The sequence below is a fragment of the Dipodomys ordii genome, unplaced genomic scaffold (assembly GCF_000151885.1).
Source record: "Dipodomys ordii isolate 6190 unplaced genomic scaffold, Dord_2.0 Scaffold36, whole genome shotgun sequence".
Taxonomy (NCBI): Eukaryota; Metazoa; Chordata; class Mammalia; order Rodentia; family Heteromyidae; genus Dipodomys; species Dipodomys ordii.
Genome location: NW_012267252.1, coordinates 5968639 through 5996221, shown reverse-complemented (window position 1 = coordinate 5996221; position 27583 = coordinate 5968639). Strand labels below are relative to the sequence as shown.

The window sequence follows — 27583 nt, the reverse complement described above, 5'->3', positions numbered from 1 at the left end:
TAATCACACACACACACACACACACACACACGCACACACAACTAGTAGTTCCAAATGCTAGTTCCTAATGTTTTCCCATTTGAAAGGTTACACCGGCTTAGGAAACTTGGGAAAAAATAAATGACAACGTAAATTGACAGGCTAAATTATTTATTTTCATTGTATGTTATTCTCTGTACGTGCGTTTGTGTGTTAAATCTTCCTTCTATTAGAACGTGAAGATCTGGGAGATTTTTATTGATGTCTTCTAGACCCAAACAAATTAATATTGTTCAAATGAAGGAGTGGCGAGACCCATTTTAAATATCCAAGAATTACTGTCCAATCAAAAATCAACAACACATAAACACTTGAGAAGATTCCACACTTCTGCATGTACTTCGATCCCCTTCGAAGGAAGTACAAATCTGCGACTCTGATTTAGGGAGACTACGAAGTTCAGGGCACCGCACATTGGAAATGCGACGCAGCCTCTTAAACCAAGCGCGATTCCGAGCAGGCTTGCGTAAACCGGATTGCAAGGCATGCTGGGGTTTGTAGTTCTTTGGTGGTGAGGTCGGGCCGCTCCCTGGACGTCCTGTACCGGTGGCTACACTGCGCATGCGTTTCAGTGGCGTTAGCATCGGACCCGGCTGGCAGTTCCTTCCTCGGAAGGAGAGATTCCTCTGCTATGGAGTCCTACGATGTGATCGCCAACCAGCCTGTTGTGATCGATAACGTGAGTTACATCTTTCCTATTTCTGTAGAGACTGTGACTGTCCTTCCCAAAAGGATCATTTCCTGGGTTTCAGTCTGAGCCGCCGGCTCTTTGTCACTGGCTGGGCCTGTCAGGCGGGTTCAACAGCCACCGCCTTCGTCCCTTCCCAACTCATAGTGTGCAGGCGGGTGACCATCTAGAAGCCGTGGGATGGAGAACTCAGGGAACGGCAAAGATTAGAACCGTACTCTAAGTAGGATCCTTGGGCCTTTGGATGGAGGGGCCCTAACCGCTCTGCGAGAGTCTGGTACTCGCCTTCCTTGGCTTCCCATTACTATTGGCTTGTTTGGCCGTCCATCTTAGTCGACAGTCCCGCCTCCGGGCCTTGCCGGATGAGGGCAGCACTCTGCAACTATTGGCTCGCGTGCATGTCGTTCTTCCGGCCGCCATAGTGTTTTCCCGTCTGGGGGGCGGGGCGGCCCACTAGGGCTGAGGGGATTGGTTTCGGGGAGTCCCGTGTGGTAGAGGAGAAGGGAAGGTGAGGGCAGGCGGGCGGGGTGGAGAACAGCCAAGTTTCTTTCCCTGCACGCCGGAGGGGAGCGGCTTAGTTTAATGTTACTGGGCGCGGCCCGAGAATCTGGTGCCTTGAAATGGTCATAGGATTTCTGTAATTTTATAGTTAATAAAGGTCAAGAAAAAAAGGAGAGTGACAAAGCAAGCTGAGAAGGTTTCCTAGTTGTCAGTGGTTAAGAATGCTAGTCTTAAGCAAAAAAAACTTAGGGACAGCACTCAGGCCGAGTTTAAGTTCCAGAACCAGCACCAAAAAAGACAAAAGGAAACAGTAAAAAGAGGGGTGGAAGAAGAGCCCGAGACACTTCTTCTAAGGTGGCCAATTAGAAAGATGCATGGAATTGAGCATCCTGACCAAAGGTCCAACAACGTCTCATTTCCATCCAGTCTCCCCCCTCAGAAATGCAGGGCCAGTGTTGCTAGATCTGATTTTTCAAGATAAGTCAGAAATACTAAATTTCACATACAATTTCCAGTTTGTAACTGTTGGCAGTTACTGTAAAAACACATGGTGGTATGCAAAGACAGAAAGTAGGGTAGTAGTTGCTTATGACTGGAAAAGTGGGTACAGGGCATGAAGAATGACTGATAATGGGCAAAAGTCTTTTTTTTACTGTGATGAGAAAGTTCTAAAAATTCATCATGAATTAGTGGCCAGCCTGGGCTATAAAGCAAGATCTTGTCTCAAGAAGAAAAAAAAAATTACAAATTAGATGGGAACACAACTCTGAATAGACTAACAGCCATTCAATTGTATGCTTAAAATGCATAAATTATATGGTATGTGAATTTTATCTCAATAAGGTTTTTAACTGCTTTCTGGGCCTAACAAAATACATCTTGAGGCCAAACAGTTAACAACCCATGTCCTAGAATCTGTAGCCCCACATCTTATAAAATGCCCTCCCCTTGTAAAATGGGAAACAGCAAGCTTCTTTCTCAATGTGTCAAAAACAAACAAAAGTGCTTAAGATAAAATTTGCCCAAGCCACAACGCCTACAGCCAGAAGATACTGGGAAAGCTGTGCTGAAGAAGTCACTCAGCACCACATAAAGAAAAAAGCCGGGGGCTGGGAAGGTGGCTCAGTGGTAGAGCGCTTCTTGCCTTGCATGCCTGAGGCCCTGGGATCGATTCCTCAGCACCACATAAGCAAAAAGAAAAAAAAAGCCGAAAGTGTTCAGGCCCCACGACCGGACCAAAAAAAGAAAGAAAGAAAGAAAAAAGCCGGAAGTGGCACTGTGGCTCAAGGGCTAGAGAGCTAGCCTTGAGCTGAAGAGCTGAAGGACAGCACCCAGGCCCAGAGTTCAGGCCCCACGACCGGACGCAAAAAAAAAAAAAATTAATTTTGTTTGCCTTCATCAGAATAATAATTGGCAGTGATGGCTGGCAGCATACTTAGGACACCTCCTAAATCAAATATTTATGAGACTACTACCTGTTCAAGAAGCCTCTACAGTTCATTTGTTTACTTAGCATTGCCAGAATGAATACCAAAGAGGTGGCAGCATATTTGTCTGGTACACAATTCCTGTTGTAAATATTGTTTACAAAAAAGGATATGATTCCTTTATATTCTCTTGCTGTATGACGAACAGAAATGAGCAACTCAGACAGGCATCTCCTTTCTCCACTGGTTCTTCTAGCTACTGGCCTGGCAGCCTCAATGGGGGCCAGAGGATCAAGCTGGGTCTTGTTCCTTTTTGTACATCATTCCCCTCCCTGTTTGCCTTTCCTACACCGCCTCTGCCTAAGGCTGCTGATGTTCCAGCCATTCATTCAAATTCCATATTTTAGGTTTCCTTTGCCAGGCATTTGTATTTGATTTTAACCCTAGTCAGCCAGCATCTATTGATTGAGTGCCCAGAAGATATGAGATATTGATGATGTGTGAAGTCTCTGACCCCAAGGAACTTGGACTGAAAAGAGACAAAAATGGAAACCATAAATTCTAATGGAAAGCAGGAGATGCCTGTTATGTTCTAGTACAGATAATGGTGATTAGCTGGGAGAATTGGAAGAGAATAATCAACTCGAAATGGGGATAGTTCTTCAGGAAGATGACATGATATTTATTTGAACGGGGCCTGTTATATTCTTGCTACAAAGAACAGAGGGGAATAAATGAATCTGACATCTCAATCTACCTTATTACACAGACTTCAGTCTTTTGCTAATAAACTAAAAATCAAACATCCTAGAAAATTATCTTTTAAAATATCCAGATCATAAGCTGGGCGCTGGTGGCTCACACCTGTAATCCTAGCTACTCAGGAGGCTGAGATCTGAGGATCGCGGTTCAAAGCCAGCCTGTCCAGAAAAGTCCATGAGACTCTGATCTCCAATAAACCACTAGAAAACCAGAAGTGGCCCTGTGGCTCAAGAGGTAGAGCGGTCGCCTTGAGCTGAAGAGCACAGGGACAGCACCCAGGCCCAGAGTTCAAGCCCCATGACCAACCAAAAAAAAAAAAAAATCCAGATCTGAAGAACAGATCTCATCAATATCTGCCAGGAAATCCAATTAGTCTACTGGCATTGCCACAGGCTGTGAAAGCAATGAGCAATCATTGGAAGCTAAGTTCCCAGAGTTCTCTTGCAAAGTGCTGTTCCCTCTGGTCCATGCTGTGGTCTCAGAGCCCTGGGGCTTGCAGTAGGAATGTTACTTCTTCTTCCCAGTCTTTCTAGTCGGTTTACAGCTGTACCCTTCCAGGCCTTTAGGTGTACTCTCCAAGCCATGAGTTTTCACACTGTCTCCTGTTTTCTCTCTACAGTGGTGCCTGCTCCCTTAGAGAAATGGCTGGTCTTGCTGTCTTCATACTGCTTTGCCCGTCCTTCAGGCACTTCTCACCCCACCCACCCTATCCTGTTTTGCTAGGGGCAGGTACCAGGATAGCCAGTCTGTCAGACAGAGAGGGAGCCAAGAGTGTGCTGGGAAGCCTTTGATGCAAAGATAGTTTTGGCTGCTTAGCCAAATGTATTCACTGCTTGCCATGTGGGACCTGGTGAAGTGTTACATTCTGCCCTAGGAGAAATGGTTAGGAAGGGGGAAAAGGCTGATGGTAGTTAAACAAGCAACTGCAGACCACGGTTGGAAGGATGAGGGTAATCAGGTGTGGTGGTAGAAGTTAGTGGGGAAGACAACAGGGTTTATCTGCAAGCAATGTGCAGCCTATACAGGGTGGTGCCTGCCTAAAACCAATGCTAACATAAGTTGTCCGTGGAAGACACCAGAGCTACTGATTGGAAAAAAAAAAAAAAAAGATTCTTATCCCATCCAACATACGAAGTATATCAGAGTAGTGGGATTGTAGGCCTCATCTCTTTTTAGACAATGCTTTAGGCTTCTCAGCTCTTTCCCATCAGTAATCTAAGGAATAAAACAGAGTAGTAAAAAAACAAAACAACAAACCTCACAAAACATAATGCTCTGCTTCTATGATAAAAACCATATAGTTTGTGTTCCAGCAGAGTTAGCTACAGCTTGACTGTCCTTTGGTGCGTCTGCTGTAGCATCCTGGAAACAAGGAGAGTTCAGGCCTGAGCAGGGAAAGTAGGTTGAAAGCATCCCATGCTGGGAGAACAGAGAGAATCGCATTTCCCATCTCCCTTATCTCAGATGTTTTCATGTTTCTAGGCATTGCCACTTCTTAGGTTTCTTTTCTCTTCCCCTTATTAATGTTATTTTTCATTCCCAGAGTAAAATATGTTCAATGCCGAAAAGCAAAAGCTTACACAAAAGTCATACAATAATATGTAAACTGTGCAGAGGACGTGTTCCTTATCCCTCCTTGCATATGTATCTAGCTTTCTCTAGGCTCATGCAAATGTATTATTTCATGTAAATATGAGGTCTCTCTCTCTCTTCTTTATATATTTTCAGGTAGGATCTTCCAGTCTAGACTTCAGCCCACTTTCCCACATAGCTGGGATGACAGGCACTAGCATGCCCAGCTCTTTTCTTTTTCTTTTTTTTTTTTTTTTCATTTGGTAGTCCTAGACACTGGTAATTACCAGTTGTTTTATTCTAATTTTAACTTTTAATATTAACTCTCAGCAATATTTACACATACAGTATATTTACACATACCTATACACATACAGAGAATGGCTACAAAAAGTTAATAAATCCGTGGAGTTCAGAAGGGCTATACTACATAGCTGGAGAGCTGATACAGACGGAAGAAAGAAGTTTCTGTGCAAACCATACAGGATATTTTAGGAGACCCAGGATGGAGCTGTTCAAAGCATACAGTTGTCAAATATGCCCAGCTCTTTTCATTGAGGTCTCATGGCCTCTCACCTCGGTGGTCCTATCTCCACCCTACAAATAGCTAGGATTGCACTGTGCCTAGCTGTCTCTCTAATGAAAATGGAACCATATAAGCTCGGTGGTTTAGTGATAGTTCTGACTTCTCTCTCTCCTGTGTCCTCAGGGATCCGGTGTGATTAAGGCTGGTTTTGCTGGTGATCAGATCCCCAAATACTGCTTTCCAAACTAGTAAGTCATTCCATAACTTAAGACTTTGGGAGTCTTGTCAGCTTTATCATGGAGCCTTCTCTTGTAGGAGGAGGAACTCCCAGGTCAACTGTGGTACTCAGAGCAACCATAAGCAAGAGACATGAGTTAGGTTTGGAATAAGGAAAGCTTCCTTTGCTTATTCCAGTTCAGACCTGGTACAAATTGAGAGGGACAGATAAGACCTGAGATCTCATAATCCTGTCTGATTTTATCTGATGCCACAAATTTTATCATAGGGAAGTCATTGTTTAATGATTGCCTTTTTCTTTTCTTTCTGTTATTGTTGTTGCACCTGATACTGGACCTTAAACTCTGGGCCTAGGTGCTGTCCCTAAGTTTTTTTGCTCAAGATTGGCATTTTACCCTTGGAGCCATACCTCTACTTCTGGGCTTTTTCATGGTTAATTGAGATAAACAGATTTTCCTGTCTGGGCTGGCTTTGAACTGTGATCCTCAGATCTCAGCCTCCTGAGATATACAGGCATAAGCTAGAATTACAGGCATTAGCCACTGGCACCCATTTGACAAACTGCCTTTTTTATGGAGCTTTCTTTTTTTCTTTTTGAGATAGAACTCTTACTATGGGCCCATGAAGGCCTTAATCTCTGGGTTTAAGTGATTCTTTTGCCTTAATCTTTTTTTTTTTTTGTCAGCTGTGGGGCTTGGGTACTGTCCCTGAGTTCTTCCACTCAAGGCAAGACCTCTACCACTTGAACCACAGCTCCACTTCTGGTTTTCTGAGTGGTCAATTGGAGATAAGAATCTCAGGGACTTTCCTGCCTGGATGGCTTTGAACCATGATCCTCAGATCTCAGCCTCCTAAGTAGCTAGGATTACAGGCATTAAGCCACCAGTGCCCAGCTTTAATTAGAAATTCTTATTTCCATCTCTTTTGGTCTACACATGTTATGGAAAGAAAAGAACTAGAAATACAGAATCTTCTAAATTTTGTTTTAATAATTGATAAAATAATATAACAATATTCAAATATAGAAGCAGAAGAAAATCAAAGTCAACTGTAACTGGACACTGGTGGCTCACGCCTATATCATTTTTTTGGGGGGGGTCTGGTCATGGAGCCTGAACTCTGGGCCTGGGCGCTGTCCCTCAGCTCTTCAGCTCAAGGCTAGCACTCTACCACTTGAGCCACAGCGCCACTTCCGGCTTTTTTTTCTTTTGCTTATGTGGTGCTGAGGAATCGAACCCAGGGCCTCTGGCATGCAAGGCAAGAGCTCTGCCACTGGGCCACCTTCCCAGCCCTGCTCACGCCTATAATCCTAGCTACTCAGGAGGTTGAGAGCCGAGGATTACGGTTCAAAGCCAGCCCAGGCAGAAAAGTCCATGAGACTCTTATTTCCAATAAACTACTCAGAAAAAGCCAAAAGTGATGCTGTAGAGTGTTAGTTTTGAGCCAAAGAAGCTCTGAGACAATGCCCTGGCCCAGAGTCCAAGCCCCAGGACCAGCAAAAAAAAATTGACTGTACCCTCATTAGTCAGAGGTATGGCACAGTAGATTTGAAGTATAGGTATATATATATATATTCTTCCTGTGTCTGCCCTGAAATGCAATGTTCTTCCCTGCTGTCTTTTCTAGTGTGGGCAGACCCAAGCATGTTCGTGTCATGGCAGGAGCCCTTGAAGGTGACATCTTCATTGGCCCCAAAGCTGAGGTAATTCATAGATCTACAGAAGCAGCCCCAAGCCAGCAGAAGATTTTCATTCTTCATCATATAGGAAGTGTCCTATGAACATAGCCATGAGTTAAAGGAGCAGTTTTCTCCTAAAATCCCTCCTTTGGTCCTCTCTTGGACTTATTTCTCCCAGGAGCAGCCTCTGGACTTGGAGAAGAAATGTCTAGAACCTCTTTTTAGGAACTAGAAACGCTTCTTGTGTATTTTATCTTTGCCTTGCCAGTGATCAACTTACCTTGGTTATGTTTTTGGCAAAAGAGACTCAGAGAGGAGATCCTGGCTGGTATGTCTTACGTGAGAGTTAATTAGCGTTGTTCTGGCAGAGCCCCCCAGGCAGCCCTAGGAAGCAGAACAACAGAATCATTATTGCTGACTTTGGCTCCAAGTGTTGACGCCACAGGTCGAAGGTAGGAGATTTGGTCCTGAAACCAGGCAGTGAGGAGTCAACCTCTTACCTCTTGCATTGGAAAGTTATGAAAATGCTAAAGCTCTCTAATTTGCAGCTGCTTGGGCAGCTAGGACAGTTTGTAGAATACAAGAAGCTTGGAGAATGGGTATTCTCCCTCAACTTGGAGGAGGGCTGTGGGATATCTGAGGAAACTCTTTTGGAAGTGATTTGGCTTGCACAACTTTGGCCTGGGAGAGTAGGGTCCCAGGCAGAGTCTAACTGCTGCTGCAAGTTTGCCCGTTGCCTACAGGAGCACCGGGGGCTGCTGTCCATTCGCTACCCCATGGAGCACGGGATTGTCAAGGACTGGAATGACATGGAACGAATCTGGCAATATGTTTATTCAAAGGACCAGCTGCAGACTTTCTCAGAAGAGGTAAGAGTCCGGTATACAGGTTTATTGTGTGCTATAGATAGCTGAGGACCTCTTCCTGAGATGAGGAAGATGATGATTCCTGCCAAGAGCATTAGGAGACTTGCTACATGCTAGGCAATTTACTCTCACACCATTCCTGCAAGATGTAGATAGTATAAAATCCATATTACAAACAAGGGAACAGAAGTTCAGAAAGGGCAAATAGTATTTCCATGATCACCCAGTGAATAAGGTGTTAGAGATAGGATTCACAGCCATGTCTTCCAGAATGCAGAACCTATGTTTACTAACATTCAAGGAAAGGAATCTATCGAGTTTTAAAGGCTTTTCAATATTAAAGGAAGTTTTCTATTTTGAAAACGTTTTAAAAACTATTTTTTAAGCCTAACAATTTAGAATTTAACAAAGCGTTCTCAACAATGGCAGATGTAGGGGTGTAGGGGCCTACCAAAGAATCTTAGAGGGTAAGAAGGGGAGGCAGAGGGTGGGGCTGAGGACACAATGGGACTTCAATAGGATATGAATTTTCAAAGTTGAAAAAACAACTTGAGCAGGGCTTGGTTTCCCTTTTTTTGGAGGGAAGTTGACAAAGCTCCCCGGGCTCTTAAGCAGTTATAGGAAGGGCTTTCACCCTGGGCTCACCCTGACTGCCCGCTGGGCTCCTTTCACCAGCATCCTGTGCTCCTGACTGAGGCGCCTCTAAATCCAAGAAAAAACCGAGAACGAGCTGCCGAAGTGTTCTTCGAGACCTTCAATGTGCCAGCTCTTTTCATCTCCATGCAAGCTGTGCTTAGCCTGTAAGTTGCATCTTGGCTGGTTTCCCCTGGGCTTTCTGTGGGAAAGCAGTCTCTTGGCCCCATTGAGACTGTCTCACCAAAACTGGTTCTGAGCAACTTAAGCCCACCCACCTCTAGCTAGAAAGTGTTAAAGCTAGTGGGAAAGAAACTGGACACTGAGACTTCTGAGCAGGTTTGGCACCCAAGCCTCTCTGCCTCACCTGACAAGGCCACTTAATGTGTTCAAGTATATATTCAGTGCTAAGCTCCAGGTGCTCTGCTAGGTTGATGATATAGTCATGGTACAAACCACCACAGTTCTTGTCTTCACAGCCTATCATTCCTGTCCCATTTCCTACCCTGTCTCAAACCTGCTCTGGAAGATTAGTACACAAATGACTTGCATCAGTGTACAGGATGTGTTTGACACCATTAAACAAGGTGCTTAAGACAACAAATTACATTGCGAGGTAGCATTTAAATAAACATTTATGGGCCAGGAATGTAGCTCAGGGGTGTAATACTTTCCCAGCATGCTTGAGTCCTTGGGTTCTACCTTCTAGCACGACAAACAAAAAATAGAAAGATTAGGAAATTTCATATCCAAACTCAAATTTACAGCCTCAGGGATATGGGGGACAGGGAAGTCTGGTACTTCTGGGCCTGTATTCTTACAGGGCAAAAAATCAGCCAGAGCTGGAAGAGCTGCCATAGCAGAAAAGTCTTAAATGTCAGTTGAACTAATTTCACCACAGTCTGCTCCAGTCCCTGTTATCCTCCCAACACTGAGGCAGTGTCCATCACTATTTATTGAACAGCTCAGGGGCTCGGATATAGCTCAGTGGCAAAGCACTTACCTAGCAAGTGCAATGTCCTAGGTTCAATCCCTAGTACCAAAAAAGAAAATATAACTGGGGTTTTGCCCTCATATCACAGAAATTCATATATCTCGACCCTTACCTCTACCAAAACAGAAGAAACTACACATAGAAGACCATGTAAGGTGAAAAAGCTAGTTAAGTTAAAAAAAAAAAAAAAGTCTTTTCCTTCTTCACTCACTTTCTCTCTTGGCATTTAGTTTTTTTCCTCTTGTCCAGAGTTAAAACTGCCCTTTAAGCCAGGTTCCAGGGCAATAATCTGAGACTGAAAAGCTTACTACACTTCAGGGAGTTGGGAAGGGATCTTAGAGAAGCTCAGCTCCTTTGTTAAATATTTGCAGTAGCAGCCCATTGGAAGGGCCAGGAGAAAGGCAGGACCAAGCATTAGTTCAGCTGACATTAAGCTTTAAGAAGTGGGTTTCAGCCAGGTGCTGGTGTCTCAAGCCTATAATCCTAGCTACTCATGGAGACTGAAATCTTAGGATCGAAGTTTGAAGCCAGCCCAGGCAGGAAAGTTCATGAGACGCTTATCTCCAATTAACCACCAAAAAGCCATAAGTGGGGCTGTAGCACAACTGGTAGAGCACTAGCCTGAGCAAAGAAGCTCAATACCCAAGACCCTAAGTTCAATTCCCAGGACTGGTACCAAAAAAAAGTGGGTTTCTCCCACAAAGCACTGTTTGTAAAGGGGGTAAAAGAGAGGAGAAAAGGTATCTAGGGAGTATAGAAGAGGAGCTGAAGTTGCTCAAAGTACATAAAATACATCTATGTTGTCACAGTGAAACCCCTTGTAGTATCAGTATATGCTAATAAATAATAATCTTCTGACAAAAAAATAAAATTCAGTTAACCAGGTCTGAGGAGGCAAGGATTGGTGATGGCTTGTGCCTTTGCTTCAGTTATGCTACAGGCAGGACCACAGGTGTTGTGCTGGATTCTGGGGATGGTGTCACCCATGCAGTGCCTATTTACGAGGGCTTTGCCATGCCTCATTCCATCATGCGCATTGACATCGCTGGCCGAGATGTCTCTCGCTTCCTCCGCCTCTACCTGCGTAAGGAGGGCTATGATTTCCACTCATCCTCTGAATTTGAGATTGTCAAGGCCATAAAAGAAGTAAGTGTTTCCCATGGGCCTAAGAGTGGGGGTGGAGAATGTTAGTGGGATGGGTGAAACTCCTATTTGAGTATCCTGAGTCATGCTCTTTTCTCCCCAGCAAACCTGGCAGCTCTGTGACCACGTGGGCCTCTCCCACTGACAGATTCTTTCTGAATGCTACCATCTTGTGGGGGGAAAGGGAACTCCTTCCACTCCTAAACTGAGTGATAGGTTCTTTGATATGCATGGAGAAGTCAGGATGCATTCTTTTTAAGTAATAAATAGGACCCTCCTGCCACCTATGGTTGGAAGGAGAGTTTTCAGCTAGTAATAGAAACCTAGAACCAAAGGTAGAAGAATGATTTGAAGGCCTGGGACTAGGATAATTGTAAGATTGTAGTCTCACACTCAGGAGTCTGAGAACGATGCTTTCAAGCTTGCCTACCATGAAGACTGAAAAAGGTAAGAATTCACATCCTAAGCACCACCTAACACAAAACAGACAGAGCTTTTACAACCTTTGAACAGTCTCTATGAATGGGCAGATTTCTGCCCCAGCATATTCCAGGGAACTTTGACTGGGTGTATTCCTATCAGTCTGACTATTGTTTTTGGTTCTGCAGAGAGCCTGCTACCTGTCCATAAACCCTCAGAAGGATGAAACACTAGAGACTGAGAAGGCCCAATACTACCTGCCTGATGGCAGCACCATTGAGGTAGGGGCTGGACCTCTTCTTTTTCCTTGCAGATCCACAAAAGCTCTGGGCCCAGACTCCCCATGAGGGCCTGATGCTAGGGACCTCCTGTACAAGGAAGCAGTGATTCTGTCCCTCTATGCAGAAAAGCAGCAGCTCCAAAGGAATTTTCCTAGGTCAAGGTGAATTGGGAAGTGGGATGATTAGTACCGTCTTTAACCACTCCTGGGCACAGTACAGAGAAGTTGCTGCTCCCTGGAACTCCCATGGACAAGAAGTTTCCATGAGTGAATGGCCAGAAGAACAGAGTGAAGAGAAAATGTAGGATCTTCCCCTCTTAATTTCTCAGAAGCTTTATTTGTTACCAGGAACTCCATCCTTCTATTCAAGGTCCTTAATATTATAGGATCTGTCTTGAACCTAGCCCTCATGGCCAAGTTGTTCATAAGGAGGAGTCATAAAGGCCTCTTCTGTTCCCTCCCCCAGCCCCAATGTTTTAAGCTATTCCTTCACCCTGCAGATTGGTCCCTCCCGATTCCGAGCTCCTGAGCTACTGTTCAGGCCAGACCTGATTGGTGAGGAAAGCGAAGGTATCCACGAGGTTCTGGTATTTGCCATCCAGAAGTCTGACATGGACCTGCGGCGCACACTTTTCTCCAACATTGTCCTTTCTGGGGGCTCCACCCTGTTCAAAGGTTGGTCTTTGGCCTTAGGGCCTTTGCCCAGGGCCCTTGTCCAGGAAGCATCCTGAGTCCTGCTGGGCTCAGAAACCCAAAGACTCAAGAGTCTTCTTTTCTGCTCCTTCAGGTTTTGGAGACAGACTACTGAGTGAAGTGAAGAAACTAGCTCCAAAAGACGTGAAGATCAGGGTAGGAGCATGCTGGGGTGTACTGGGTTGAATTGGGCTTTTAAAGGACCTGAAGTGCCTGGGAGGCCCCCTTTATCTCTGCCCATGCTTTTCTTTTTTCTTTTTTTTTTTTTTGCCAGTCCTGGGGCTTGAACTCAGGGCCTGAGCTCTGTCTCTGAGCCTATCTGTGCTCAAGGTTAGTGCTCTAGCCACAGTACCACTTCTGGCTTTTTCTCTTTATGTGGTACTGAGGAATGGAACCCAGGGCTTCATGCATGCTAGGCAAGCACTCCACCACTGAGCCACCTTCCCAGCCCTGCACATGCTGTGCTGGCAGCCAGGCTCTTGAGGCAACACAAGGTGACTCCAAGCATACATCCTGACCCTGACATCCAGGTCTTTCCAAGAGAGGGCCTATTCTCATTCTCCGTCTTTACTCAAAAGACAGACCCAGTAGCTGATGTAGCAGGGCACTAGGCTAGTGTCCTGCTGTGGTCCTTCTGAAAAATCTGTGAAATTGACAAGAGATTGATTTCACTGTGGCTAAGCCAAAGTGGCTCCCTGCAACAGTATCTGCCATTTCAGTATGTACTGAAGGGAGCTGGCTACCCGTGGAGCGGGGGGACCCCAAATGAAGGAGCGCAGTTCCTGCTCTGGATCTGCTTTCCCATTGAGTGTCAGGCTAGCTACAGACCCACCACAGGTCCAGAAACACCTATCCCCTCGTCAGTGAGACAGTGTTAGCGCGCAAAGAGAGGGAGATAGAGGTCTCAGGCTCCTCTTTGCACCTGCCTCTGCAGATATCCGCACCCCAGGAGAGACTGTATTCTACATGGATTGGGTAAGTAGTGTGTCTGGGGATAAGAGTGGAAGCAAAAGCATGACTTACTCCTCCCTCTGTCCACCCCGTCCCTTTCAAGAAAGGCTTTATCTGGTTTCCGCCCTCAGGGAGCTGGCTGGCTCCAGGGTTTCACTCTCTCACTGCTCCTTTGGCTTCCCTCCACTCCAGGGGCTCTATCCTTGCCTCCCTGGACACCTTTAAGAAGATGTGGGTCTCCAAGAAGGAGTATGAAGAAGATGGTGCCCGATCCATCCATAGGAAAACCTTCTAATGTTGAGACATCTTCACCTCTCTCTGAAGTTAACTCCACGTTAAAACTCGCTTTCTTGAGTCGGAGTGTTTGCGAGGAACTGCCTGTGTGTGAGTGCGTGTGTGGGTTCGAGTGTGTGAACATACATGAGTGCTGTGTGGCCCAGGGATCCTCGGGCCCAGAAAGGACAATGAACTACCCATGATGGCGATGGCCTCAGGCCTGGGGTTGACCACTACCTGGCCTGTCAGGGACCCCACTCCTTCCTCAACTGGGCCTTTGGCTGGCTGTGTAAGACTGCGGCTACCACCAGAGGGAGACTTGCTGCTGCCCATCCTAGGCTGGGCTGGCCCCAACCCACCCCTGCCCCCAGGGTGTCCTGAGGCCTGAAGCAGTGCCGCCTCCCTTTGCTCAGCATTATGCTCTCCATGCCTCTGGATCATGGACTGAGGACTGGGGCTGGGATTAAGTTCTGACTGGTTGTGTTCTAGTTTGGGTTTTGGCGGCTGGGAAATCACTCAGCACTGGGTACAGACACTTGGGTCAGGAGAATGCAGGATGCTTTCATATATCCCTGGGGGCCAGGACCACACTAGGCATTTGAAGACAGGGGGAGTCTGATTGGCTGCAGACTTGATGCTCTCATCCGAGGGGTCTTGGGAAGGTTTAAGGGGCCTGTCGGCTCTAGTTCTTGTTCCTTGCTTCTCATCCGTCCTTGTTGCAATGCCATCTTAACAGTTTTATTTATTGAAGTGTTTTTTCAGTAAGCAGATTGCAGGAGGGAAGGGGGTGCACCGCCTCCTACCAACCAGTCACCCTGCTCATACTGATGTTTACATCACCTCGGCTTAGTGTAGCACCCAGGGCCCCCCACTCCCTGCTGACGGTGAACTGACAGTATCCATAGGCCTTGGGGCCCTTTGAGATTGGAGGTTATAACACTCAAGGGCACCCCACCAGCCTCTTTTGTTCTCCCTCCTTCACCTGCTCACTGCCCTGGAACTAACAGGCTGGTTGCTAGAAACAGGAAGTTGTATCATTATTTGGCAGCGGCCCCTTTGCAAGGGAGAGATGTGAGAATCCTTAGGACTAGAGAAAGCTGCCATTGACCAAGTTGCCTTCTGTCATTCTAGCTGACCAGGACCAGGTTCAAGAGGCAGAGAGGCCCCCTCTGGGTTGATCATGTGCCACTCCTGACTTTGGACCTGTTTAGAAAGGGAGGAAAGGGTCCAGACCAAAGTGCCAGGAGCCAGTGGGCTCAGGCCTTGGCTCCTAGCCACTATCTAAGAGCCTTCAGCGCAGACGATGAAAAGCTGGAGCAAGCCTGTCTTCACTGGCACCTTCACCTGTGACACCAAGTCCCACTCCAGTCCCAGGTTCCAGGCAGTATTCTCCCCCACCCCGTGCCGTCTTATGACCAAAGGCCCCTGCCACATGTGGGCCAAGCAGGTGTGTGTGAAAGAGATGTGGCGACCTGTGGACTGCAGTGTGCTTAACCAGCTCACCATCCTTCTCTTAGCCCAAGCCCGTCCCTCGCACAGCCTCGCACAAACCACGTTGCCTGGTGGGGCCCAGTGTACTTAAATAAAGTTGTTCCAATAGACATAGCTGGCCTCTGTCTGTAACCAGTGTTGAGTGGAAAGAGGGAGGAAGCACAGGCTGTGACTGAGATGGAGACCAGGCCTGGTCTGCCTTCTATCAGGCACCATTGTACCAGCCAAACATGACCTGGCTAGGCTGAAGCCTGAGCCCCAGTCTATTGGGTGCCTGAAGAGGAAATGCTATTCATACCAAAGTCCATGTTTGAGAATTGAGAGTCTGCCAAGCACCAGTGGCACAAGTCTATAATCCTCGCTAGAGCTGGGAAGATGGCTCAGTGGTAGAGCACTTGCCTTGCATGCATAAGGCTCTGGGTTCGATTCCTCAGCACCACATAAGCAAAAAGAAAAAAAAGCTGGAAGTGGCACTGTGGCTTATGTGGTAGAGCGCTAGCATTGAGCTGAAGAGCTGAGGGACAGCGCCCAGGCCAAGAGTTCAGGCTCCACGACTGGACCCCCCCGCAAAAAATATATATATATATAATATATATAAAATCCTCGCTACTCAGGAAGCTGAGACCTGAGGATCAAGGTTCAAAGGCAGCTGCGAAGATAAATTCCAGAGATTGATTGATTTTTGCCTGACCTGGGGCTTGAACTTAGAGCTTGAATATTGTCCCTGAGCCTCTTTGTACTCAAGGCTAGAGCTTTACCACTTTGGAGTCACAGGGCCACTTCCATTTTTTTCTGAGTAGTTTATTGGAGACAAGAGTCTCACAGACTATCCTGCCCAGTCTGGCTTTGAACCGCAATCCTCAGATTTCAGCCTCCTAAGCAGGAAGGATTCCAGGCATGAACCATTGGCACCCTGCTCAATCCCAGAGATTTAACAGAAAGTAGAACTATAGATCAAATGGTAGAGGGCTAACCTTGAACAAAAAAGCTAAAGGATAGCACATAGGCTCTGAGTTTAAGCCCTAGTACTGACACGACAAAACTAAAAAACTACACACTCAAGCCCAACAGTGAGACTGAATTCCATTGACAGGAGCAGTTCTTGACATCCCTAAAGTCCCAGGTTATGGAAATTTCCATGTGTAGATGATTGGGAACTTGCACGCGGCTATCCTGGTTAAGCATTTCTCCCTTTATTTTTTTATTTTCGGCTGGTCATGGGACTTGAACTCTAGGCCTGGGCACTGTCCCTCAGCTCTTCAACTCAAGGCTAGTGCTCCACCAATTGAGCCATAACACCACTTCTAGTTTTCTGGTGGTTTATTGGAGATAAGAGTCTCAAGGAAGGGCTGGGAAGGTGGCTCAGTGGTAGAGCGCTTGCCTTGCATGCATGAGGCCCTGGGTTCGATTCCTCAGCACCACATAAGCAAAAAGAAAAAAGCCGGAAGTGGCGCTGTGGCTCAAGTGGTAGAGCACTAGCCTTGAGCTGAAGAGCTGAGGGACAGCGCCCAGGCCCAGAGTTCAGGCCCCATGACCGGACGCAAAAAAAAAAAAAAAGTCTCAAGGACTTTCCTGCCCAGGCTGGCTTTGAACCTCGATCCTCAGATCTCAGCCTCCTGAGTAGCTAGGATTACAGGTGTGAGCCACCAGCGCCCAGCTTCTTCCTTTTTAAGTCCACACCTGGGGGGATCTTGCCTAGTGCAAATATTTAATCTCTCCCCAAAACTTACAAAGTATAGGTGTTTCTGTGATCATCTCACAGAGGATACACTGTGGTCATGTGAAGATGTGGCAGTTTCCCAAGGCTGTTATTAGCTAGGCTGTATGCTCAGGCTGTACAGCCCTAGAACCTGCAAACCCTTAGAAGCATCAGCCAAAATAGTGGGTCATTTTGCCCCCACAACACAAGTAGCAGTGTCTGGATATGTTTGGTTATCGTGACAGGGGTACTGCTAGCATCTAGTTGATAGAAGCTACTAAACAGCCACAAAAGAATTACCCATCCCCTCAATATCTAGTGCCAAGGCTGGGACACTGACACGACTGGTTTCCAATCGGCCTGGCACTAGTGGCTCACACTAGTGAGGGCTAGGGCAGGAAAGTCCCTGAGACTCTTACCTCCCATTAATCACCTGAAAACCAGAAGTAAAACTGTGGCTCAAAGTGGTAGAGCAATAGTCCTGAGCGAAAAAGAGCTCAGACAATGCACAGGACCTGAGTTCAGGCCCCAAGACCAAAAAAAAAAAAGATAACCCAGCCCAATTACATCAGAATCTTGGAAGGTAGATACTTTTTGAAACATCCAGGGTAGTTCCTGGGCTGACAGGCTCTGGCTTAGTAGAGACCTTCTCTGATGGCCATGAGAAGCAGTGGTATATGGGGGGTGCATTGGGTAGCTGGCTCAGGCCTTTGTCACTTTGACCCCAGTGTCCATACAGCTAGCACTCTGCATCCTTGTCCTGGCACCTCCAAGTCTGCAGGTGGCACCACTGAAGGAAAATGCTCAGCCCCACCAACCTACCTCTCCTTCCACATCTACACACACGGCAGAGCCCTGAGGAACAGGAATGAGGGGTTTTAATCAATCTGTAATGAATTGAGCCTCTAGAGTTCAGAAACCTGGTGGGAGTTGGGAGCCAAAGGAAAGAGATACAGCACAGCTGTAGCAGAGAACCCTTGAGAAACCCCTAGAAAAGTGGAAGGTGGGGACAGGTGGCACTTAGAGTCAGCACCCCTGACTGAGCAGAAAGGAATAGTCACAGTATCAAAAGTAGTTCCTGAGCCATCAGAGTGGCTCATATCAGCCAGGCAGTGGGCTGGGCCTCCAGTGGGAAGACCGCAGTGCACCACACAACCCATCCAGTCTGGCCATCTTTCCTCCTGCCCCACAGAGAAGCAGGTCCCTGAGCACATATGTCCCCGCCCTACCCAAGCTGAGCCAGGCAGCTAAAGAGGGACAGACCATGGGGACACTTCTGACTCAGCCTTACTAGCTCCCACCCACTGTCTGTCCTGCAAGCTGTACCCAAAGAAGACAAAGGACTAGGAAGCTGCCTGCCAAGAGTGGCCCCTGCCCAGTACTGAAGCTATGAGCTCAGCAGAGTGGCCTTGCAGAACTCACACTGTCTTAATGTCCAGAGTTTGGATCTGCATCAGATTCTGGCGCTGGGCCTTGACCATATGCAGGCGTCTGCCATGCAGTGTGAACTGGGACCATGTGAAAAGCTGCAGCAGTGCACAGATGATCGGCACCAGCACTAGCAGGTAGAAACAGCCCTGACGCAGGGTTGGCGCCTGTGCTGGGGCTGGGGCTGGAAGCTCTGGCCAAGGCTGGACACTCCCCACAGGAGTCATTGGAGGCTGCTGGAAAAGGTCGTGACCTAGAGCAGAAGGGCACAGAAAAGGGAATGGGAATGTGGCTTAGTGGTAGAGTGCTTGCTTAGCATGCATGAAGCCCTGAGTTCAATTCCTCAGTACCACATAAACAGAAAAAGTCAGCAGTACTGCTATGGCTCAAGTGATAGAGTGCTAGCCTTGAGCAAAAGAAGCCCAGGGACAGTGTCCAGGCCCTGAGTTTAAGCCCCAGGACTGGCAAAAAGGAAAGGGGGAGGGAGGTTTGCACAGAAAAGAACAAGGTCAGTCCAGTTTCCTTTCTAAAGCTAACATCTCGAATGTCATGTATATGTCCCAAACCTCAATTTTTTCTTTTCTTTTTTCTTTTATTGTGCTAGTCCTGAGGCTTGAACATAGGGCCTGGGCACTGTCCCTTTTGCTCAAGGCTGGCACTCTACCACCTGAACCACAGCTCCACTTCCAGATTTCTGGTGGTTAATTGGAAATAAAGAGTCTCACAGACTTTCCTACACAGGCTGGCTCCAAACTTCAACCCTCAGATCTCAGCCTCCTGAGCAGCTAGGATTGATGATAGGCTTGAGCCACCAGCGCCCGGCTACAACAAAACAAATATTTAACCTCAACCTAGCAGTGCTCTTGCCTCTGAATAGCTGGAATTACAGATAACTACATCTCTTGATGCCTGCCCTAACCCCACTCCCCCCCCCCATTTTTCCCTTGTGAATGATACCACCATCCACTCAGTAACTCAGGCTAAAACCTCTGCTTTAGTTCCTCAGCACCCTACCCTTCATCTCTCCTCAACTCTAAAATACATCCTGCCTGCCACTAACCTGGTCCAAGCCTCCATGACTTCTGCCATAGCTCCCAGCTTCCTAACCTGGCCTCCCACAAACTATACTGCACAGAGCAGGCAGAACTTTTCAAAAGATCAAACAGACCACATTGCTTCCAACAGCTTCCCTGAGAAGCAAAAATAAGATCCAGACACTGCTATGTTCTTTTTTTTCCTCTTTCTTCCTTTCTTTCTTTCTCTTTTTTTTTTTTTCTTTTTTTGGTCAGTTGTGGGGCTTGAACTCTGGGCCTAGGCTCTGTCCCTCAGCTCTTCAGCTCAAGGCTAGCATTCTACCACAGCACCACTTGAGCCACAACACCACTTCCAGTTTTCTGAGTGGTTTATTGGAGATAAGCCAGCCTGGGCTGGCTTTGAACCCTGATCCTCACATCTCAGCCTCTGGAGTAGCTAGGATTACAGGTGTGAGCCACTGGCTCCCGGCTCAGAACACTGATGTTTTACAAAGCCCTCATTTTCCCAGCCTCATCTTGGAACCTCCAGATACCCGGAGTCTTGGTCACTGCCTGTGAATTGCTGAGATCTCTTCTAGACCAAACCAACACTCACCCTGAGGGTCATCTCCTCAGCGAAGCCTTCTCAGTACTAAATGGATTTTTTTTTCTTTTTTCTTTTTTTTGCCGATCATGGGGCCTGAACTCAGCCTGGGCGCTGTCCCTCAGCTCTTCAGCTCAAGGTGAGAGCGCTACCATTTGAGCTACAGTGCCAATTCTGTTTTTTTCTGTTTCTATGGTGCTGAGGAATTGAACCCAGGGCCTCATGCATGCAAGGCAAGCACGCTACCACTAGCCACCTTTCCAGGCCCTAAATGGCTTCTTAATGACACCATCTCATAGCTCCCTCTATGATACCACAGCACTCACTATATTACTACTGACATATTACTACTAACCTTGAACTCTACCCACTGGTCTGTCCTATTTGCTTTTACCTCCCAGCACCTTGAGCAGAGTCCACACACAGAAACTCTTCCAAACCAATTGAATGAATGAATGAAAAATAAAGGAGTCTGAGACTCATCCCTCTACTTCTGTGGGGAAGGCCCACAATGGGTGTTAGCCCAGAGCAGCCAAAGCCCAGCCAAGCAGCCAGTGTGTCTCCCTCACTGGATCCAGAGCCATCAGGTAAGCTGTGTCCCCTCCACTGTGGAGAAAGAGTGCCTCACCTGTGTAGAAACAGAGCAGCCATGTACCCAGCAGTGGAGCAAAGGTCTGGCCTGGTTTGGTCACCAGGGCAACCATGCCGAAGAGAAGCGCCGAGGCTGCCTGTTTGCGATGGTTCAGCACCAGGTCCTCATCTACCAGGTCAGTGACCACCAGGGTCAGCAGCTTACAGGTGCCTTCAGTGAAGACACGGTTGCTGTGGACAGGCAGAGGGCAAGTGTGAAGGGTGAAACAGAGGGATGGAGGCAAGGGTAGGCAGGTGCATACCTAGCAATGAAGAAACAGAGCAGGCTGGGATGGTCTGGGCCAGCCAATAGCATGAGCAGGCTGAGGCCCAGCTTGAGCAGGAAGAGTCCTCGCACCACAGCGTAGACACCCCAGCGCCGGCATAAGGGCAGGAAGTAGAGATTGTTGAGGTGAGGAGCCACATAGGAGATACCTGGGGAAGGAAAAGTCTTGTCAAGAGGCTTTGCCCCAGCCTCAGCAAGAGATAGGTGATCAACACTGTAACAATCAAAATTACAGTTTGCCTTAATCTCACACTTTATAATACGCTGGGCTCTAAATTGAGTTTCACACACTTTCATTTAATCTTTGCAAATCCTTAAGGTAAACAGAGTAGTCGTTTGTTATTTGTGGAGGACTGCTTCCAGAACCCACCAGAAATACCAAAATCCAAGGGTGCCCTTGGCTTGTAAATGAAATGGTATAGTATTCACATATAACCTATGTTTATCCCTTCATATATTTTCAGTCATCTCTCAATTACTTACATACCTAATACCACGTTAAGTGCTATGGAAGCAGTTGTTATACTTCATTGTTTAGGGACCAATAACAAGATTAAAGAAAAACTATGTGCAGCACAGACATATTCTTTCCTAATACTATTTTTCCTAATATTTTCAATCTGTTGTTGGTTGAATCCATAGATATGGAACCCACAGATACTGAGGACCAATCGTACTATTTCCCTTAATGTACAAATGAGAAGAAACGGAGGCCCCAAAAGATTAATTAACATATCCAAAGCCACCCAGCAAATGAATAAGCAAATGAATTTAGTCCTCATTGCTAACCAGCCACTACATCTTCTCGCCACTGAGTGGAGCCATCCTCAAGTGTGAGGGCGGTTCCCACACTATGGGGAGATGGAGGCAGAGAGCTGGAAGCTTAATTCAGAGATTCATCCCTGCAGCTGCCACTCAGGCAGGTAATGTCTGCAATTGGGCCAGGAGTTCTAGGCACTGCCTCTAACCCAAGTCACCCACTCACCCAACAGGAAGGAGCCAGTGGAGAGAGAGATGTGGTCAGACAATAGATGCTCCAGGAAGAGGGGGAAGAAGTTGCTGTTGAAGTGGCAGTGAAACACCTGCAAGTCGACAGGGCAGTGAGGAAGGTCTGGGCAGCTCTGCCAGCCAACAGGGGAGCACACAGCCCATGGTTCCCATGTCCCTAAACATGGAACATGCCAGAACAAACCTAAAACCACATTCCTACTGTTAGCTAATGTTGCCAAAAGATTTAAAAGCATATTAGAATAGTAGTTATGGCAAGTTTTTTGGCCAATTGGTGTTTACTTATTTATTTATTGACAGTACTGGAGTTTGAACTTGGGGACTGGCACTTGCTAGGCAAGCACCATGTTAGCCACTGGCCCAGCCTTTTTTCTTCTTTTTCCCATTCCAGTGGCTTGAACTCTGGGCCTGGGCACTGTCCCTGAGCTTTTATGCTTAAGGACAGTGTTCTACCACGTGAGCCACAGCTCTATTTCCAGTTTTTTGTGGTTAATTAGAGATAAGAGTCTCACAGACTTTGCTGCCTGGGCTAGCTTCAAATCTCCATCCTCAAATCTCCACCTCCTGAGTATCTAGGATTATAGGTGTAAGCCACCACCTGGCTTGCCCAGCCCTTTTTGCTTTATTTTTCAGATAGATTCTCCAGATTTTACTCTGGGCTAACCTCAGATCATAATCCTCTTACCTATGCATCTGAGTAGCTGGAATTACAGGCATGAACTGCCACACTTAGAGGCTTATTTGCTGAGATAGGAGTCTTACTCTTTGCCCCAGCAACCACAAACAATGATCCTCCAGATGTCTGTCTCCCCTGTAGTTGAAATTAGATGTGCATACTACTACACCCATCTAAATGATTTGTTTCGGAATCTGGCTAGCTCATATATTACATATGATTCAGATATGGCACTTATTTCTAAAAGATTATCAGAGTTGCCATAGGGGACATTTTTTTTTTCAGTCCTCACTTTATAGGTGGCTGAAACCTGTCTAAGATCTCACAGTGAGTGAAAAGACCCAGATTTCCTTCTTTCCCAAACTTGGTTTCTGCCATCAAATCACATGGCAGGCCTTCTGAATTCCCCGCTCTTTATGCGCCAGCCCACAGTCCAGCCATGGATGGAAGGAACCACAGTCCATACCTGCACCAGATCCATGCCCACGAACCACAGGAAGTTTTGGTGACCTGCCAGCTGCCGGAGGTACTGGCCCAATGTGATCCTGCCTGCTTCCTCACCGCCCACTGGGAGATCATCTCCACCCAGGCTGTGGGGAGGAGGGAAATGGAGGTCTGGTCCAGGTCACAACAGCCACCCATAGTCCAGGGGACCCAGCATTGAAACCACTCAGAACCTGGAGGACCAGGGTAGTCACTCACCCACCGTCCATGGCCAGAGCTGAGCACCCCGGGTCCCTTCTGGCAGCCTCAACCCGCCGCCTCAGTAATTGTGTGGCTCCCAGAAAGCCCAGCCCAGAGCTGGCAGCCAGGGCCACACAGAAGGCACGGAAGGAGGAGAAATCCTCCTTGTTCCAAAAGGAGTAGGAGGCAAAGACAGAGAGGGAGCCAGCCGCACTGAAGAGGGAGCAGTAGAAGTTGAGGTGGGTGCGGTCGTGCGCCGAGAGGGCCAGGTCAGCCAGCAAGGCGTGATGGTGCAGGTCCACGAGTGTCAGGAAGCCATCATAAAGACACAGGCACAGCAAGAACTGCAGGCCAGCTGGGGCCCAGGGCACCCAGAATGCCAGAAATGACAGCGCCAGCAATGGCCCATGCCACCCCAATGCCCGTACCCGTGCCAGCACCACTGCCCTTGAGGAGGGCCCGGTGCCTGACCTGCCAGGGAAAAGAAGCGGTTGGAAGGTGCCCTTTGGGACCTTCCCAGGCCCCCAGAGGGTAGGCCTCACACCAGGATGTACCCCCAAATCCCCAGCCCAGAGGTGGCTTTGCATACGCAGCTCTCAAGTCACCAAAGGGCACTGGGACAGCACTTTTCAAGGTCAGGGGACGGAGGGGCACAGCGGGTAGGGGAAAGGAATCTGCTGGTATTTGCAGTAGATGCCTGAGGAAACCGGCAGACGGGCCAAGCAGGGGTCAGACTCTTCCCCAGTGAACAGGCTGGGGTTGGCCAAGACTACTCTCCAACATGGAGGAGCCTGCCCAAGCCCCAGGAAGTGAGTGAAGCCATGCCCAACACTTCAGCTCGCCTCCCTTTCCCCACCACCCCAAACATGAGCAGCAGTTCTAGGGAGCAGAGGAATGGGACAAACCGGGGCTGGGAGCTGAGGAACTGACGGTCACTGAGCCAGCCGAAGAGGGGGTCATTGAGGCTGTTCCAGAGGAGAAACACCGTCTGCAGACACAGGGAGATGGGCAGCCTCATCAGGGTGACCCCAGCCCCCCAAACAGCCCAGCTTTCCTGCCTGCAAACCTTCATGTGCGTCAGTGCCTCCGCCAAAGCCACTCCTATCAGCCCCCCAGGCAGCTGGAAGGGTATCCAGCTGTTAAGTTAGTATGGGTGGATCCTATTATGTTCCATATGACCATACCGAACATTGTGTAGGACAGTGGCCAGGAGAGTGCTGTAATCCCCCCTGAAGAGGACTCATCAGAGCCTCCACTCACTTCTCTGCCTGAGTCTTAGTGGCCAGCCCAGCCTTGCCCTACATCCCTAACTGGGCAAGGCTCCAGCATCTGCCATCTGCTTCCTGTCTCCACCCAACCTGACCACTCAGCACTGGCCCTACCTCTCCAACCCAGAAGGCTGTCTTGTTAATCTTGTACACTGAGACGAAGGTGTCCACATAGTAGAGCAGGAACACATTGTGCAAGATGGAAGTGAAGAGGGCGAGGGAGCCATACACCACAGCAGTGGGAAGGCCCAACAGCCAGGCCTGGGGCAGGGCCAGCCCCATGGCTGCTAGCCCCAGCCTCAGCCCCAGGAGTTCTGAGGAGGCCTCATGGCCACAGGCAGTCTCACCATTCTTGTTCCTAGGGAGGAAGGGAAAAGAAGTCAGCAGCAAAGATCACAGTTGGACCTGTTTCTAATCCCAGTTCTTCAAGTTCTTAAAAAAAAAATTCACTTTTGGCTGGAAAGGTGGCTTAGTGGTAGAGTGCTTATTTAGCTTAGTGGTAGAGTGCTTGTCTAGCATGCATGAAGCCCTGCATTTAATTCCTCAGTACCACATAAACAGAAAAAGCTGGCAAGTGGTACTGTGGCTCAAATGGTAGAGTGCTAGCCTTGAGCAAAAGAAGCTCAGGACATGGGCTGGGAAGGCAGCTCAGTGGTAGAGTGCTTGCCTCGCATGCATGAGGCCCTGGGTTCAATTCCTCAGCACCACATAAGCAGAAAAAGCCAGAAGTGGTGCTTTGGCTCAAGTGATAGAGTGCTATCACTATATCAAGTGATAGAGTGCTAGCCTTGAGCTAAAGAGCTCAGGACAGTGTCTAGCCCCTGAGTGCAAGCTCCACAATGGACAAAATGAAAAAAGAAATTTCAGTTTTTAGCTGGGCACCAGTGGCTCATACCTATAATCCTAATTACTTGGGAGGCTGAGATTGGGAGGAGCACAGTTTGAGGCTAGACTAAGCATACACTGGAGACCCCTTCTCAACCGAAGTCCAGGTGTGGCGGTACATGCCTGTCATCCTCCCATGACAAGAAGCCAAAACATAGGTGTATAATATTATAGTCCAGGTGCATAATTCTGACAGAAAGCCAGAACCTATTATAAAAATTAACCAGTGTAAGCCGGGCACCAGTAGCTCATGCCTGTAAGCCTAGCTACTCAGGAGGATGAGATCTGAGGATCATGGTTCAAAGCCAGCCTGGGCAGGAAAGTCCATGAGACCCTTATCTCCAATAAACCACCAGAAAAAAAAAACAAAACAAAACAGAAGTGGCACTGTGGCTCAAGTGGTAGAGTGCTTGCCTTGAGCTAAAGAGCTCATGGACAGTGCCCAGGCCCAGAGTTCAAGCCCCACAACTGACAAAAAAAAAAATTAACCAGTGTAAAAAGGGCTGGAGGCATGGCTCAGGAGTACAACACTTGGCTCACAAGCATGAGGCCCTGAGTTCAAACCCAAGTATCACACACACACACACACACACAGCAAACAACAACAACAAAAAACCCACCTTATTGCTGAGCTGAGGGTGTGACTCAGTGGTAAAGTACTTGCTTAAGGCCCTGAATTAAATCCTAGCACAGGACAGGACCAGGGAGGAGAGAGAAGAATGGGCAAAGGGAGGGGAGAGGGGAAGGGGAGAGAAAAGATAAGCACTGGTGGCTCATAAACCCAGCTACTGAGGAAGCTGAGGATCCTGGTTCAAAGCCAGCCTGGATAGAAAACTCCATGACATTCTTTTATCTTCAATTAACTACCAAAAGGCTCGAAGTGGAGCTGCTCAAGCACCAGCCTTCAGCAATTAAGCTAAGAGATAGCACCCAGGCCTTGAATTCAAGCTCCAGAACACACACACACACACACACACCGCTCACACACACACACACACACACACACCCCACACACACACACACCCCGCTCACACACACACACACACACACACACACACACACACCGCTCACCCAGTCTGTGCCTAGGGTGGGAAGAGGTAGAAAAGGACCCAAGCCACCAGAGCCTGCAGGAATCTTCTCAGGGCTGGGCCATAGCGCAGGAGGAAGAACCAGTGAGGCCTTGAAGCAAATGCCTTTTTTCTTCCTCAGAGCTTCACTGAGGCATAAATGGCATGCCTCAGTGGCACTGTAAGTTGTAGACACATGAAAGAGCCTTGGAAATCATCACCATGAGGTAGCAGGCATGCCCACTGTTCAAAGTTTCCTCAGCACTGCTTTGCCAAGTAACAAGGAGAAAGTACAACTTGAGTCTCAGAAATCCTACCTGTGTGACCTTGAGCCATTTACTCAACCACTCTGTGCCTCCATCATAAGGCTGTTGTTAGCAGTCTAAGAGAAAATACTCTGAAGCACTGAGCACACTAACTGCACAGAGTGCCAAAATTGAGTTGATGACTATTGGGCCTCTCAGACCTTCTGTGAGACAGAGAGAACCCACCCAATGGGGAAGAGTAAAGGAGATGTGGCTCTGCAGCCACAAAGCACAACGTCACCTCCCTCACTACCCTTAACTCATGCCACTCTGTCTTCACCCAGCCTCAGAGCTTCCCTGCTCAAATACACAGTCTTGGTTCAACCTTACCCAGATGCCCAGTGACCTGCCCTTGTCACTGTAGGTGACTCCACTTCAAACAAGGCCCTCAGTCTCTACCAGCTGGCTCCCTGAATCCAGGCTGGGACCAGGGTAGAAGATGCAAAGGGTTGTAAGAAAGAAAGGGGATGACTTTTTGTCATCAGAAAGACACAGGTTCAAATTCCAACTGCAGTGTGTGTGTGTGTGTGTGTGTGTGTGTGTGTGTGTGTGTGTGTGTGTGTATCCTAGCGCTTGAACTCAAGCTTTTGCTCAGCATCCAATCTGGCTTTTTGCTAGTTATTTTGAGAGATGGAATCACACAAACTTACTGCCCAGACTAGCTTTGAACCACAGCCTCCTGGGGAGCTAGAAGTACTGCATGAGCCACCAACGTCTGGGTCTTAGTCACTTTTGAATGTTTGAACCCCACAGGATTTAGCAAAACCAAAGTTAATAACAATAGCTTCCATAAGATCAGACATTTCAGGTGTGTGTATATGGCTCAGAACCCCACAGGATTTAGCAAAACCAA

The 27583-nt window shown here is 47.7% G+C and overlaps 2 protein-coding genes across 4 annotated transcripts in view; one reads left to right on the top strand and one right to left on the bottom strand.

Moving 5' to 3' along the window:
- The first annotated feature begins 203 nt into the window (after nucleotides 1-203).
- On the top strand, nucleotides 204-15291 carry Actr1a (ARP1 actin-related protein 1 homolog A, centractin alpha (yeast)). Its single transcript, XM_013017817.1, has 11 exons — nucleotides 204-718; nucleotides 5699-5763; nucleotides 7379-7454; nucleotides 8174-8299; nucleotides 8972-9096; nucleotides 10853-11069; nucleotides 11675-11767; nucleotides 12267-12441; nucleotides 12554-12615; nucleotides 13394-13434; nucleotides 13603-15291. Exons 1-11 carry the CDS (start codon nucleotides 671-673, stop codon nucleotides 13703-13705), a joined length of 1131 nt encoding a protein of 376 aa, XP_012873271.1. The 5' UTR covers nucleotides 204-670; the 3' UTR covers nucleotides 13706-15291.
- A 2445-nt stretch (nucleotides 15292-17736) lies between these two features.
- Nucleotides 17737-27583, bottom strand: part of Tmem180 (transmembrane protein 180) — a 35704-nt gene continuing 25857 nt past the window's right edge. For all 3 annotated transcript variants that reach the window (XM_013017552.1, XM_013017550.1, XM_013017551.1), the window contains 8 exons: nucleotides 24588-24831; nucleotides 24111-24193; nucleotides 23224-23676; nucleotides 22988-23111; nucleotides 21823-21919; nucleotides 20815-20986; nucleotides 20550-20743; nucleotides 17737-18557 (listed from right to left, as the gene is read on the bottom strand). In XM_013017552.1, the coding sequence (XP_012873006.1) occupies nucleotides 18295-18557; nucleotides 20550-20743; nucleotides 20815-20986; nucleotides 21823-21919; nucleotides 22988-23111; nucleotides 23224-23676; nucleotides 24111-24193; nucleotides 24588-24755 (1554 nt within the window). In that variant the 5' untranslated portion in view covers nucleotides 24756-24831 and the 3' untranslated portion in view covers nucleotides 17737-18294. The remainder of the gene's footprint in view (nucleotides 18558-20549; nucleotides 20744-20814; nucleotides 20987-21822; nucleotides 21920-22987; nucleotides 23112-23223; nucleotides 23677-24110; nucleotides 24194-24587; nucleotides 24832-27583) is intronic.

Excerpts from the sequence above, each read along its gene's own strand:
- Actr1a (XM_013017817.1), top strand. The coding sequence starts at position 671 with ATGGAGTCCTACGATGTGATCGCCAACCAGCCTGTTGTGATCGATAAC. Across the intron at positions 5,764-7,378 it reads AAATACTGCTTTCCAAACTA|TGTGGGCAGACCCAAGCATG; the intron begins GTAAGTCATTCC and ends TGTCTTTTCTAG. Across the intron at positions 11,070-11,674 it reads TTGTCAAGGCCATAAAAGAA|AGAGCCTGCTACCTGTCCAT; the intron begins GTAAGTGTTTCC and ends TTGGTTCTGCAG.